The 14,587-nt window shown below is 45.3% G+C and overlaps 1 protein-coding gene across 1 annotated transcript in view; it reads left to right on the plus strand.

Moving 5' to 3' along the window:
- Positions 1-12,961, plus strand: part of LOC130385946 (prolactin receptor-like) — a 43,143-nt gene extending 30,182 nt beyond the window's left edge. The window contains exons 5-10 of the mRNA XM_056594732.1: positions 920-1,098; positions 3,176-3,329; positions 6,658-6,745; positions 9,035-9,104; positions 11,542-12,003; positions 12,800-12,961. Coding sequence (XP_056450707.1) covers positions 920-1,098; positions 3,176-3,329; positions 6,658-6,745; positions 9,035-9,104; positions 11,542-12,003; positions 12,800-12,961 — 1,115 coding nt within the window. The remainder of the gene's footprint in view (positions 1-919; positions 1,099-3,175; positions 3,330-6,657; positions 6,746-9,034; positions 9,105-11,541; positions 12,004-12,799) is intronic.
- Positions 12,962-14,587: the final 1,626 nt, after the last annotated feature.

Consider the following 14,587-nt stretch of genomic DNA (forward strand, 5'->3'; position numbering starts at 1 on the left):
AAGATCGGGAGGTCTCCCGGTGGGCCGGTCAACTTTGAAATGTATTTTGTGCACGTCTGACCCACCCACCCGCCAGATGGCCAGAGACTTGAGACTTGACTTGGACTCATGCAAAAGACTTGAGACTTGACTTGGACTCGAGCTCAAAGACTTGAGACTCGACTTTGACTTCCAACAAATGACTTGTGAACATCTCTGATACAAACACATACGCACAGTATAACAAACACACAGACAGACCTCCAGTAACACACACACACGGTATAACAAACTTACACATAAACACCAGTAACACCCAGTAACATACACACACACACACACGCACGCATGCACACATACACACATACACAATGACATGACGGACACACAGCTGTCACGTTCGACGCGCGGTGTTAGTGTGTCTGCGTCAGACTGCGTGTCTACCCCCAAGCCATACATGGACTTCCTCCAATTAATGAGGCAGGCCAGAAGGCCATTAGGCTAGAGTGCTTGCTTTTAAAGAAAAGAGCAGGCTACCACAAGCCAGAGCTAGGGCGGGAGTTAGGGCTAGCAAAGGACAGGCAGGATCTGTGTGATCGCCTGGAAGTGCGGTACAGCTGACGAGCATGACATAGGTGGATAGGACTGAACTAATCAAGGATTACGGACTATATCATAGAGGAGGTGGATGACCCTTTCCCACCCTGGTTTTGTTTACGAGGAAAATAAACCATGCTCTCTGGACCTACCCTCTGGTGTTTTGTGATTTTATCTTTTAATTTGGTAGATACTACAATAGATATATAGTTAGATATATTAAAACAAATGACAAACCAATAAACAAATAAATAAAATGACTAAATGAGTTCAAACAGGATTAAACAGCAGTTTACTGTCTAACCCAGGTGTTAACCCGTCGGCTGTTGTCCCCCCCCCCCAGTGCAGACGGAGGCCCCGGTGAACCTCTCCTATGCGCTACGGGACGCCGGGGGCGACGAGAGAGGCCACAGCGCCCTGCTAGCCTGGAGCTACCCGGTACCGGAGGACCTCCAGTACGGCTGGATCACGCTGGTGTACGAGCTGCAGTACCGCCGCGTCACAGAGCCTGGCGACTGGAAGGTAACGCCCGTACGCTCCCGGCGCAAGCTAGGTTACGAAGAATGTTGTCGATCTCAAAAAGTTTGCTAGGTTCGGAAGAATAGTGTTTATCTCGAGGCGTTAGTTTATTCTTTGTTTACATTATATTTCTGGTACTTAGCCACTTAATAATTTACAATTGACAATTTACTCTGTACTCTTTACACTTTACACTTTATATTGTTCATACCATCCGTTATGTTTGGCCTGTTTGTTGTTGTCGGTTATTTTTGTCTTGTCTTGTCCTCGTCCGCATTTAGTTTAGCATTTACTTTAGCGTCTATTTTTGTTTCCTTTAGTACTTCATTTAATCTAGCTAGGTTCTGAAGTATATTGTACATCTCAAAGCGTTAGCGAGGTTCCAAAGTATATTGTATATCTCGAACAAGAGCGAGGTTCCAAAGTATATTGTATATCCCAAGGTGTTGTCTAGGTTCTGAAGTATGTTGCATATCTCGAGAAGTTAGCTAGGTTCCGAAGTATATTGGTTTGCCAGGTTCTGAAGTATATTGTTTGGTTATAGGGATGTCCCGATACCATTTTTTCCCTACCGATACCATAGCTTAGGCTAGCTGCCGATACGTTATCTATCCGATACTTTGTTTTACTCTTGAACAAATAATAATAATAAAAATATGCATGGAACCACTTTGCTCATGATTGCCAATAAGCCACCTTAAAACATCTCACTTAAAAGTTGAATGGCTTCAATTAAGTGAAAATATTTGAACAGAGTTCAAAAGTTTAAATGGAGTAAACAATGTAAACATGCACACATTTAAAAAAAAAATAATGGTCGGAAACATAAAGCGAAGAGTTAAACAAATAGCTAAGCACTTAAAGTTTGAATACATTTGAGATAATATATAGAATAGCTGAGCTGTTACAACTGATAGTTTGAAATTGTTGAATCGCAATGGTTGAAATGGTACCCATTTGTGATGGGAACACCCTTATATAAAAAGGGGCTAAAATCGCCGCATATCTATCCTGTGTTCAATTGAAATAATTGTTGAAAGGATCATTTATGAGCAAATAGACGGGTATTTAGCAGAGCAGAACCTCTTATTTGACTTCCATTCAGGCTTTAGAAAAGCCCATTCCACTGATACCTGTCTGCTCTACCTTCAAAAGGAGTTTGACACAGTCCAGTATGATATCCTCTTGAACAAACTCAAAGCCATGGGATTTTCTGATACATCTCTCCAGGGGTTGAGGTCATACCCAGGTGGTGGATGTGGAAGGGACCTTGTCCTCACCACTTAAATCAACATGTGGAGTTCCCCAGGGGAGTATTAGTCTTAGGTGGCAGAGTGGAGGAGAGAGTTATTATTATTATTATATTTCCAAAATTAGTGACACAAACAATTACGCTACCAGGGGAAGTTTCACTGATTTCAGTCTCTACCGATTTAAGAGCTGTATGGGAAGGTACTCTTTCCTATACTCGGCAGCTGTCTTGTGGAATGGCCTACCTTTAAACCTTAAATTGTTGAGCTCCTCCTACTTTCATTTTAAATCTTCAATAGTGGCTATCACAACAGCTGTGAGCCGCTCTAGCCGAGGTAGGTGCGTGTGACGTGACGGCGAGTGACTGCGCCTGTCCTCAGCAACAGCCGAGGAGAGCCGTGCAACAGCCAGGCCCAGGCTGTTACACTTTATTCTCCTTTAAGGTCTAAATACAGCCACACTGCTGACATGGTTTACCAACAGGTAGCTATCATGCGCATGCGCCTAATTGACGAGTAACTGGTTATCACATGACATGCTGCACAGATCGAATCATATTTCTTAATCCCCTCCGATATCCGATCCAGCGTAATGGGCCACGGACCGATACCGATGCCGTGGATCGGATCTGTACATCCCTGGTTAGTTTGTTTTGCTAGGATCCGAGATACATTGGTTTGCTAGGTTCCGATATAGATTGGTTAGTTAGGTTCCGAAGTATATTAGTCAGCTAAGTTCCGAAGCATGTTTTATATCTCACATTATTAGCTAGGTTTCACTGTAGGATAAAATGTATTTATTCTACAGCGATTCTCCCCCCCCCCCCCAGATGAAGCCCCCCCAGAGGGAGTCCCAGCTGGAGCTCATGGGTCTCCCGGTGGGGGGATACCTTGTCCGGGTTCGCTGTCGCTCCCACAACTACGGCCTCTGGAGCGAGTGGAGCTCGCCGCTACAGATGACCATCCCCGCCCGTCCGCTGGCAGGTAAACAAGGCTTAGTAGCTAAAATGCACTAAAATGCACTAGTAGTGTCTGCTAAAATGCACTCAATGTAAATGTAGCTAACATTGGTTGGCGCACAAGTAGCAAACATTGGTTGGCTAACTAGCTGACAAAGGTTTGCTAATCACCTAACATTGGCAAACTAGCAAGCAGCGCTTGGCTATCTAGCTAACATGGGTTGGCTAACTAGCTACTAGTGTTTGGCTAAGTACCTAATATCGATTACCTAACTAGCTAAAATCGGTTTGCTAACTAGCTAATCGCCTTTAGCTAACTAGCAAACATCGGTTGGCTTACTAGAGGACATCGTTTGGCTAACTAGCTAACATTGTTTAGCTAACTAGCTATTATCAGTTGGCTTACTAGCTAGTATCGGTTGGCTAACTAGCTAACATCGGTTGGCTAACAAGTTAACATCGGTCTGATAACTAGATAACGTAGTTCGGCTAACTAGCTAACATCGTTTGGTTAACTAGCTCACAGCGTTTGGCTATCTAGCTAACATCGGTTGGCTCACTAGCTAACAAGGCTTGGCTAACTAGCTAATATCGGTTTGCTCACTAGCCAACATCGATTGGCTAACTAGCTAATATCAGTTGGCTTACTAACTAATATCGGTTGGCTAAGTAGTTTACGTCGGAAATAATAAGTTAGTGGACTAATGAGGCAAAATCGAGCGCCGAAAGATGTGGGGGTGGGCTGTTGTGTGTTCTATAGATCGGCCCAGAACGCACTCCGACTGTGTGGGAACGTGTCTATGTTCCCCGCGTCCTATGTTTCCCGGGTCCTATGTTCCCCTCTTTGTATGAGACTGGGGAACATAGGACCCTTTATTAAAAAAAGGGTCCTATGTTCCCCGCTTTTCCCAAAAAGGGTCCTATGTTCCCCGATATGTATGTGACCGGTGAACATAGGACCCTTTTTTTTAAAAAGGGTCCTATGTTCACCGGTCTGTTACTTTTTCCACCATTACTGCCAAATTCCAGCCGAGGTAACTACCATTGCATGTCTTTACTTTTTGTGGAAGAGGGAGAGGCGTCGGAGAACCTGACGCAGTCTATTCATACGCCGGTAAACAAACCACGAGAAGCCCAATCCCTACGAGAGCTCCCCGCGCTACGGCCATCCGGAGGCGCACAGAGCTTTTGGCCGTGATATTATTATACAATTATATTATATTTTATACAACGGGGGACCTAAATCCAGCGATCTGATTGGTTCCCAACTGTTGTATAATGAGCATATACATAACTGCTATGACGCCCGATCATTTTGTGAAAGTTTGCATATCACTCCGCGTCTGGAAGTAGAAACAGTTACAAAGTAAAACATGTGTTGGATGATGGAGAGGGTGTAAATGTTGTTACTCCGGGAGTGAGCAAGGCGATGGAGAGACTAATGAAAGCTTAGGCACACGGCGAGTGAACTGCTCCATAGGATAAATTGCCGGCGAACCGCTCTATCGGAGCCTTCTCTCGGAGGGACGCTAAAGTGTGTTGCATAGCGACCGTCGATGCGTAGCGGCAGCCAGGAGGGACTACTTTTTTGTATTCTTTAACAAAACGGCTACTTTGACTTTCTTTGTTTCTTTTTAAATGTAGTGTGTCTATGACTTTCGTTTCGCCATAACAGTAACCGTTGTATAAAAGCAATAGATCCCTTCAGTCAGTGGCATGTGCTCATTATACCACTGTGAAGGGGGTCGCCGGCCCTCCGCTGCGCGTCGGGGCCGGACAACGCCCCTTAACAGTGGTATAATGAGCACATACCACAGCCTGGCGTGATCTATTGCTTAAATATACTATTATATAAAGAGCTCCGGGAGTCGCAAACGGCAACAATCACTTTCTCCTCCATGATGCAGTTCAACCCGGACTGCACTGCACTGAGTTGGCCAGTTGAACGCTGATTGGCTGTTACGTTCCCCACATGTCACTCAGTGGCCACGCTGTTGAACGCCGATTGGCTGTCATCACGCGAATGTCGCGTCAAAGTTTAAATATTTTTAAAGATTGATAGATTGCGGGGAATATAGGACCCATTTCCTAGAAAAGGGTCCTATGTTCCCCGTTCTTCCCAAAGAGGGTCCTATGCTCTCCGGTATGTATGGCTACAGGCGAACATAGGACCCTTTTTGGGAAAAATGGGGAACATAGGACCTTTTTTTTTAAAAAGGGTCCTATGTTCCCCGAGCGGGGAACATAGGACCCGGGGAACATAGGACCCGGGGAAAATAGGGATGACCCCGACTGTGCTTCCCAGATTCAACCAAATTCGTTTTTTGCCAATTCCAAATTATCGTTATGTTCACCGTCCGTTCAGATCCAGACAAACTCGGTGGTCTGGTCCAGAATGAAACAACACCGGTCCAGACCAAGAAGTCGAATCATACGACAGAACTGTTGAAGGTTACGACATCGGCCACACCCTGCGGTTATTGGAAACTAACGATGAAAGAACGTCAATACTCCTCAGCTGGGGGGGGGGGGGGGGGGGGGCATCGGCAAAAGGTTTTTATGTCCCTCCCCTTTGGTCATGCGTAATGTCTCTGCTGCCACGGAAACGAGAAACAAGTGTTTTGTATTTTCTTTTTCTTCCCTTTTCACACAATGTTTTTTGTGCCTTTTGTTGATCATTGTTCTGCCGTATCATCAAGGTTACGCCTTTTCAGGCATCGTAAAGAAATCGACTTTGGTGGTGAGGCAGGATGACGCAGAGGTTTACGATTGGAGCGAGGGGTCAGCGTCGGGGGGGGGGGAACTTAGATTGCAGTGTACGCTCCTGTTCAATGTGCTTAACCTATGACCCCGACACACACACACACACACACACACACACACACACACACACACACGCATGCACTCATTCACAAACAAGCAATAACAATTACACTAACACAAACATAAAACACATACATTAACATACACACACACCCTATAACACACACATTAACAAACAAACACAATCACACACATTAAATAAAACATATACACACACACACCACACACACACACTAAAAAACACACAATCCCTCCGACACATTCCCACTAAAACACACACACACGCACACGCTAAAACGCACACAAACACACACACTAAAACACAAACACACACACACAAGCACAAACACACTAACACACACACAATCACAAACAAACACACTTATACGCACACAAACGTACACACACACACACACACACACACAAACGAAAGGCGCACAGGCGCGAAAAATTGTCGCGAATATCACTCGTAGAGTGATGAAAGTGTGGATGGGTAACAGTGATTGGTCACCCCCCTCGTCCAATCACAGGCAAGATGCTAGTGCTGATCCTGGTGGGGGGGCTGGGCGTCGCCACCCTGCTCATCATCTGCTGCGGAGTCGTCCCCCAGGGCAAGAGGTCAGGGGTCACCACTGTGTGTGTGTGTGCGTGGGAGTGTAAGAGTGCGTGTGTGTGTGTGTGTGTGTGTGTGTGTGTGTGTGTGTGTGTGTGTGTGTGTGTGTGTGTGTGTGTGTGTGTGTGTGTGTGTGTGTGTGTGTGTGTGTGTGTGTGTGTGTCAGGGATGGAAATTAACACCCGCCGGTGAATTGTGTCACTTCACCCACCACTGTGTCGGGTAATACTTTCCAGTCCGGTCCGATAAAATTTGCATATTTAATACATTCGTCATATGGCGCTGCACAGTTCCACAACCATTACTGTCAACATCCGGCCCCCTTCTTCTTCAACGCCTCTTTTGCTGAACTGCGACTGTCAACACCCGGGATAATATACCGGTAACAGGGCTCTCAAGTCTCACGCATTGAGCGTGAGACACACGCAATTCAAGCCATGCACACGCTCACACGCCACACTTCGTATTTCTCACGCAGAGAAATTACCAGGATAGCGCCCACTAATTTGGGCCGCTATTTAGCAGTGTTACAGGTAGGAATCAAATGGGTTTCCCGTAGGTCGGGTAACCAGACATCCTATTTTGCCCGGACATGCCCTCTTTTTGAGACACTTGTGTGGCGAAAAATGTGTGGCGGAATTTCAAAATCGCCCGGGATTTTATTAAAGCCTCATAGTGTATGTTCACATTGAATTTGCGTTGCGTTTCTATGGGTCGTTCACTAGTTGGGCTACGCCCTCCCCTACTCAGTTTTGTTCGCTTTACATTGGTGGAAGTGAGTAGGGGGAGTGGTTAAGTAGATCCCTCAGATTAGACGGTTTGGCTTACTCGGTTACCCTCGTGTTTTGTACTTATTTTTTTACCATTATTGTTTTATAGGGACAAACATTAAACACATTTTCCCTACAGGGGATCGATAAAGTTCTATCTATTGAACAGAAAGAAACACTTGGTCATACTTTGCACACTTTACCACAGCATTGGCCTGCTGAATGCCACAGATATATTATTCAGCATTGGACTGAATGCCACATAAATATATGATTATGTTTTTGCATGTTTGCAACGTTTAAAAGTTCAGGGGATAAAGTTCAAGTATATGCCTCTACTTGTATTGCTTAAGCCAATAGCCTTTTGAGGCAGTGTTTTTTTCTGAATATTAGTGTTAAGGGCCAATAATGCTTATCATTATATGTTATTTACATGTTGCAGTCACATGTAAATATAAAAAAACAAATGTTCCTATTGACTTATGATGGTGTAGCCATGCATGTTGTTTTATTGTTAATATATATATATATATGTATAATTTGTTTTTTATCGAAAATACTTGTATAGATGAATTATCCCCAAACTTGTCATCGTAACACCTTTGGAATAAACATGACTTAATATGGCAGATACCTGTGTATTGTTTATCATATGCAGTAAGAGTGTAACATTTTCAACTCAGTTCCTTGGTAGCACCTACTTACAGTAAAAATCAATTCTGATGGAGAAAATGATGTGTATGAAAAACACTTTTCTTATCTAATGTTACTATGATATTGTTTAAAAAATATAAAGTGGCTGGTAAAAAAGATGAGTGGCTGGTGGGCAAAAAAGTTAATTTCCATCTCTGGTGTGTGTGTACGGGGATGGGTGGTTAGGTCGGGTGTGGTGTGGGGGGGGTTGTGGGTTTGTGTACGTGTTCGATGTTATGCTATGTGTGTTTGCACTCTTGCATGTGTGTGTATGTTAGATTGTGTATGTGTGTGTGTGTGTGTGTGTGTGTGTGTGTGTTGGGGGGGTAGGGGTTGTGTGGGTGTTTATGTGTGTTTGTGTTTTTGTTTAACTGCTTGCCCACATATGTATCTGCATTTGCGTGTGCTAGTGTGTGTGTGTGTCTGTTTGAGTGTTATTGTGTGTGTATGATTGTGTTTTTGTGTGAGTGTTTGTAGGTGAGAGTGTGTATGTAAGTGTTTTATTGTGTGATTGTATGCCCATATATTTGTGTCTGAATTCATCTGTGTGCGTGAATTTCGTAGCAGTGTCTGTGAGTGTGTGATTTTGCATCTTGTGTATGTGTGTCTTAGTACGTGTGATTTTTTGTGTTAGTGTGTGTGTTTGTGTGTGTAAGTGTTTGTGATTATGCTTTGTGTGTGTATGTGTTAATGTGTGTGTGTGATTGTGCGTCTTGTGTGTGTGTGATGTGCGTCTTGTGTGTGTCTGTTTGTTTTAGTGTCTGTGTAAGTAATGTGATTGTGCGTCTTGTGATGGTGTGTCTCCCCCTTACCTCTCGATCGAATTTTCAGGATCAAAGCCCATTTCTTGCCGCCAATTCCTAAGCCTCGGATTGGAGGAATCGACCCACTGCTTCTGAAGGTATGAGCACACACACACACACACACACACACACACACACACACACACACACACACACACACACACACACACACACACAAACAAACACGCGCACAAAAACGACACACAAACTAGTACACTATCTCTTGTGTACTCTACTTTTTAACTCACTGCTGTCAGAATTTTTCGCTTCGACCGGACCCGAGCGTCCCTGGAGTTGTGTGACATGTTCTTCCTTCGATTGCATTTGGAGGGGGGTTAGAAAGGTGGTAAGGAGCCGGTGAACGCACCCTAATGGCCCGTTTTCACTGGAGGCTGCGGTTCGGTTCAGTCCGCAAAGGTGCGGCACGGATCACGTTTCCATCGCCAAAAGGGGGCGTGACCCGGGCTGAGCCGTATTGAGCCGTACTCTTCTCGCTGTACTCCTCCGTTGATACTGAGACCATTTATTAGCAGGCTGCACTGTGTCTGGCTGCTATAAGGTCACGATGCGAACGTATTTGCCGCGGCTATCGCCATCTGCATTAATCCACCCCCCTACCATAAGGGTACGTTCGACGGTGGAAACCCGAGCCGTAACTGAGCTGCGCCGAACCGCACCTTCACTACTCCACCAAGCCGCACAGAACTGACCCGCTCTTTAAAAAGGTTTTATAGGGTCTCACAATGTATGCTTGGAACAACTTTAAATTAAGACTTCAAATTGATTTATTTTGATTCCTTCGGCTAATTACTAAAGGACAGAGAATAAGGAAGCATTGGAAATGGTCCCTGTGTCTAATTAATTCACTATGAAATCCCCAAATCTGTCTTTCAATTGTTTAAATCATCCATTTTTGTTTGTACGAAACTAAATGTATTTGTTTGTTTTATCCTGCATTCTTGGTAAGGATCTCTCTTGAAAAAGAGATAAAGAAAATCTCAATGAGACTTTTACCTGGTTAAATAAATGTTTGATAAAATATAGTGTAAATATTGTGCGTTTCTTGCTCGTAAAATACCAAAATGTTTTTGTTTGTTTTATGCTGCCCTCTTGGCTTCATCACTTTTAAAAAAGAGATTTAAAATCTCAATGAGGGATTGATGAAGGTTTTCATAAAATAATGAATAAATAAAGGTTAAAAAAAATAAAATGGAGAGATGGTAACTTAAAATAGGCTTACACTAATATTGTGGGTCCTCAGTTCAGCTGACCTACAGTCAGTACGAGAGGACATTAAAGTGACTGCTATATATTGAGAGTCCTCTCTTAAACTGACTGTAGGTCAGCTAGAGAGAGGACAGGTGAGGCTGGTCTCAGCAGCATCACCTGGTCTGAGTCTGATTGGACTGTGGGGCTTGGGGAGGCTAAACACATTGAGGGCCCTATTTTAACGGTCTGAAACGCAAGTGGGAAGCGCAAAGCGCAAGTAGCTTTGTGGGCGGTTCTACGGCGCTGGAGCAGCCTAGTTACCCGTAGGTGTGGTTTGGGCGTAACGTCCAACAAACCAATGAGAGTGCCAGCTCCCATCCCCTTTAAGAGCCATGAGCGCATTTGAATCGGACGAGTTGATATTTTGGCAGCGCGTCTGCAGGGTGTTTTTTCTGCTTGATCATTTCCATAATTCGCCCATCATTTTAATACTGTACTGAAAAACAAACAAAGTATGTGTAATTTTAATTACATTTGTAGAGCGTGTCGGTCTCAAACGTTAGAATGTCCTCCATTTTCAGTTTAGAAATTCCCGCCCCCTCCGCTACGTAGACAAGATGGCGGCCGTTGAGGGTGGAAAGTGTCCATCGGTCCGCACTCAAGTTTTAGATTGTTTTGAGTGCGCCACCGAGGTTCTTCCAGTGCACTGTGTTTTGACACACTCTCAGTTTTTACGCATGGGGACTCAAAAATAGAATAGAAGTGCGCGATTTCAGACACAGCAAGAGTCTGTGGTCTGAGTTTGATAGGTCTCTGGGGCGGGGGGAGGCTGCACACCTGTTGCAGCAATCAGTGTTCAGCACACCACTCACCTAGTTGAGTGTAGGGTGGTCTCTCTTTCTCTGGTCTCTCTCTCTCTCTCTCTCTCTCTCTCTCTCTCTCTCTCTCTCTCTCTTGTCTGTCTCTCTCTCTCGCTCTCCCTGTCGCTCTCTTCCTGTCGCTCACGCTCTCTCTCGCTCTCCCTGTCTCTCTCTTCCTTTATCTCTCTCTCACCCTCTCTTGTCAAGTCTCTCTCTCCCTGTATCTCTCTCTTTGTCTGGTCTCTCTGGTCTGTCTCTCTCTCTGTCTCTCTCTGTCTCTCTCTCGACGAATGAGAAACATTTACGTCATATCGTGGCGTCTGGACGAGAGAGAGAGAGAGAGAGAGGAAAAAGAGAGAGAGAATGACAGAGAGAGAGAGAGAGAGTAAGCAAAAGAGATTTCCAATGTTAACTTTCCGGTATCTGCATCTCGGCATACATAACTCCTCCCCTTTCCGTCCCCCAGAGGGGGCGTCTGGACGAGATCGACCAGCACTTCCGCACCTTCCACAGCTACAGCCACACCGTCCTCAGCGAGGAGGTGTGGAACTACGTCAGCACGGAGGCCTCGCACACCTGCGCCCTCTGGCCCGTCGAGCCGCCGCCCATCAGTCAATGGGAGAAGCCGGCCCCGCCCCCATCACTCGGGGACCCACCCACAGCCCCTCTCGACGCGACGATCACGACCACGGCGATGGCGCCGTCGTCGTACTGCGGCCTCCCGCCCGCCCAGGCGCCAGTTTCCGTGGCGCCGTACATGCAGCCTGTGGGGGCCGGCCAGTGGGAGTGGCCTACGGTGGTGGCCGCGCCTCCCCCGGCGACAGCGGACTACAGCCTGCTGGCCACACAGCCCGTCAGCCCCCAGCCCCCCGATGTGGTGCAGTTCCCCCAGCCCATCCATCCCCTGCCGCCGCTGGCCCCGCCCACCGTGAGTGTCAAACCCCCGGGGACGCACGCGAGGGAGTCTGCGGAGAAAATGCCATGATGCAAGGGTCCCGATAAAGGGGGAGGGGAGAGTCTATAAAGGTTATGGTTGTGGTTATGGTTGGACGTCGACGCAACACAAGGGACCTCTTAGATCCTCACGGACCCTCCTTGCGTCCATCGCAAGGGCCTGACGTGCGCCTCCCAAAAGTTGGAACCTTCCGTCGAGGCGATGCAGCAGCATGGGCTGTGATTGGTCCGCTCACTAAAACCCGACGCAGAACCAAAACAGGTTCACGACTGCGTCAAAGCGGCTGCGTGTGCATTGCGTTGCGTCGACTCGGAACCAATAACTGAGCCCTTAAGTCTCTTAATTTATGGGCATTTTCCTCGCATTTTCTTAGCATTTTCTTACCATTTCCAGAATGTCCAATGTCTCATGTAAGACAAGAGAATAACAAGTAAACTGTTATGTGCATTTGTTTTTAAGCCTTCATAAGGTGGAGGGGATGTTAGCTAAATGTTCACAATTGAGAGATTTTCCTGGCATTCTTGGTTTGTCCAATAAGCCATATCAGCCATGTGTGTAGCTATGAAGCTAACAATATTGATTATACTAGGAGGCTAACGATATCGATTAAGTTATGAAGATAACAATGTAAATTACGCTATGAGGCTAACGATATCAATAGGAGGCTTACGATATCGATAATGCTATGAGGCTAATGATATAGATTATGCTAGGAGGCTAACGATACTGAAACACATTGAATAACCCCTTTAACCCCTCCGCCACCCAGGACTTCTACACCTGCGCTCAGCTCCTGGGACCCGGCGGGGAAGTGAACCTGGTCCCCTGCTTGACCCCCACGCCACAGCCGCGGGCCCCCGGACGCGAGGAAGCGGGTGAGGAGCTGAAGAAGAGGTCCCCAGAGACTGGTGTGTCGGCCGGTCTTAACTGAAATGGCGGCGTTTGCTAAAGGCGTCAGCGAGCGTGGTGGTTTGGACCGGGGACAATGTCAGTAAAGGTCGGAAACACTGCCTAAACAATTTATTTTCGCACTTTGTGTCTTACCGGCTAATTGGACACCAGAATTGGTCTGTTTTCGGATCGTTTGTCGTTCACTTTTTTCGGGATTCTCTACGGACTTCAGGTGTGCACGACTTTAGAGTCTTTACTTCAGGAAGCAAAAACAACGGAAAACCCTCATTCAGCAAAAATCGGACGAATGCATAATTTACGAACGTCGGGACTCGGTGGACCTGAAGTCGATCGAACTTCCTTCTTGTCTCTACTCAAAGGAACAGGAACTTCAGGAATCATTTGAATCTCACACGATGGGGGGATATATTTAGCAGCGTTTTCCGGCGTTTCAACAGAAACTTTTCATTCGGTTTGACGACGGAACTTCGGGTCTTCAAAATCGTACAGCGATGTCGAATGGTGCGTTCATGTCAAGCGGTGTTCACCCTGTCGCACTTTGTATGTTTTAAACGTCTTTGTGTCGACTGCCTGTGGTGAGCGTTTATTTCATGTTTGTTAGCTTGTTAGCCGTATGCTAACGTTTTGACTGTCGATCACATAGCTACACATTCACGGTTGCTAAGTATTTCGATTATGCTATGAGGATAACGATATTGATTATGCTATGAGGCTAACAATATCGATTATGCTAGAAGGCTAACGATATCTGTTATTATATGAGGAACGATAATGAATGACACTCAGGAATATGTAGTTTAAGATTAAAGCACATTTTGTATATACACACATTATGAAATCAGGGCACAACGCAGAGGGTTACGCTTCAGTAAGCACGTGCTGAAAGGTTCGAGTGAGGTGAAACATCAGTGCTGGAACCGTAGGATAGAAGGAAAATGCAGAGTTTGAAAGCACTTATAAACTTGATACCACAGAAGAAGTCCTCACGTTAGATTATCTCTCCCCGAGACTAAGATTGTGCGAGAAGATCCAGCCATTTTGTCGGCCATTTTGTGTTTCTTGCACATTAAAGTGTTATACAATAACGTTCAAAAGTTTGCGGTCACCCAGACAATTTCATGTTTTTTCCTTGAAAAATCACACTTTTATTCAACAGTTTTCAGCTGTGTTAAAATAATTGCACACAGGTTTTTTAATCATCAATTAGCCTTTTAACACGATTAAACAATGTACCATTAGAACACAGAAGTGATGGCGGCTGGAATTTGGCCTCTGTATACCTGCAGTTTCGAGCTAGAATAGCCATTTACCACATAAACAATGTCTAGACTGTATTTCTGATCAATTTAATGTAATCTTCATTGAAAAAAACAGGGCTTTTCTTTAAAAAAATAAGGAAATTTTGAAGTGACCTCAAACTTTTGAACAGTGTAAACAACAGCTATCTGGAAATGAATTATTGTGGCCACAAAAACAAAAGAATATATCCATCACCATAATATGAAGAGAGGTAGATATCCTGAGAGATCTGTGTTTTAGACTCCCCCTCAGACACAATTTTGTTGCCTTATTTTTACGAAGTATATGTACAGTATACATATATTTAACCCTACCCCCACCCCACTATCCCCACCCCCCCCCCACG

This window comes from Gadus chalcogrammus, chromosome 7 (genome assembly GCF_026213295.1).
Source record: "Gadus chalcogrammus isolate NIFS_2021 chromosome 7, NIFS_Gcha_1.0, whole genome shotgun sequence".
In the NCBI taxonomy this organism is placed as follows: domain Eukaryota; kingdom Metazoa; phylum Chordata; class Actinopteri; order Gadiformes; family Gadidae; genus Gadus; species Gadus chalcogrammus.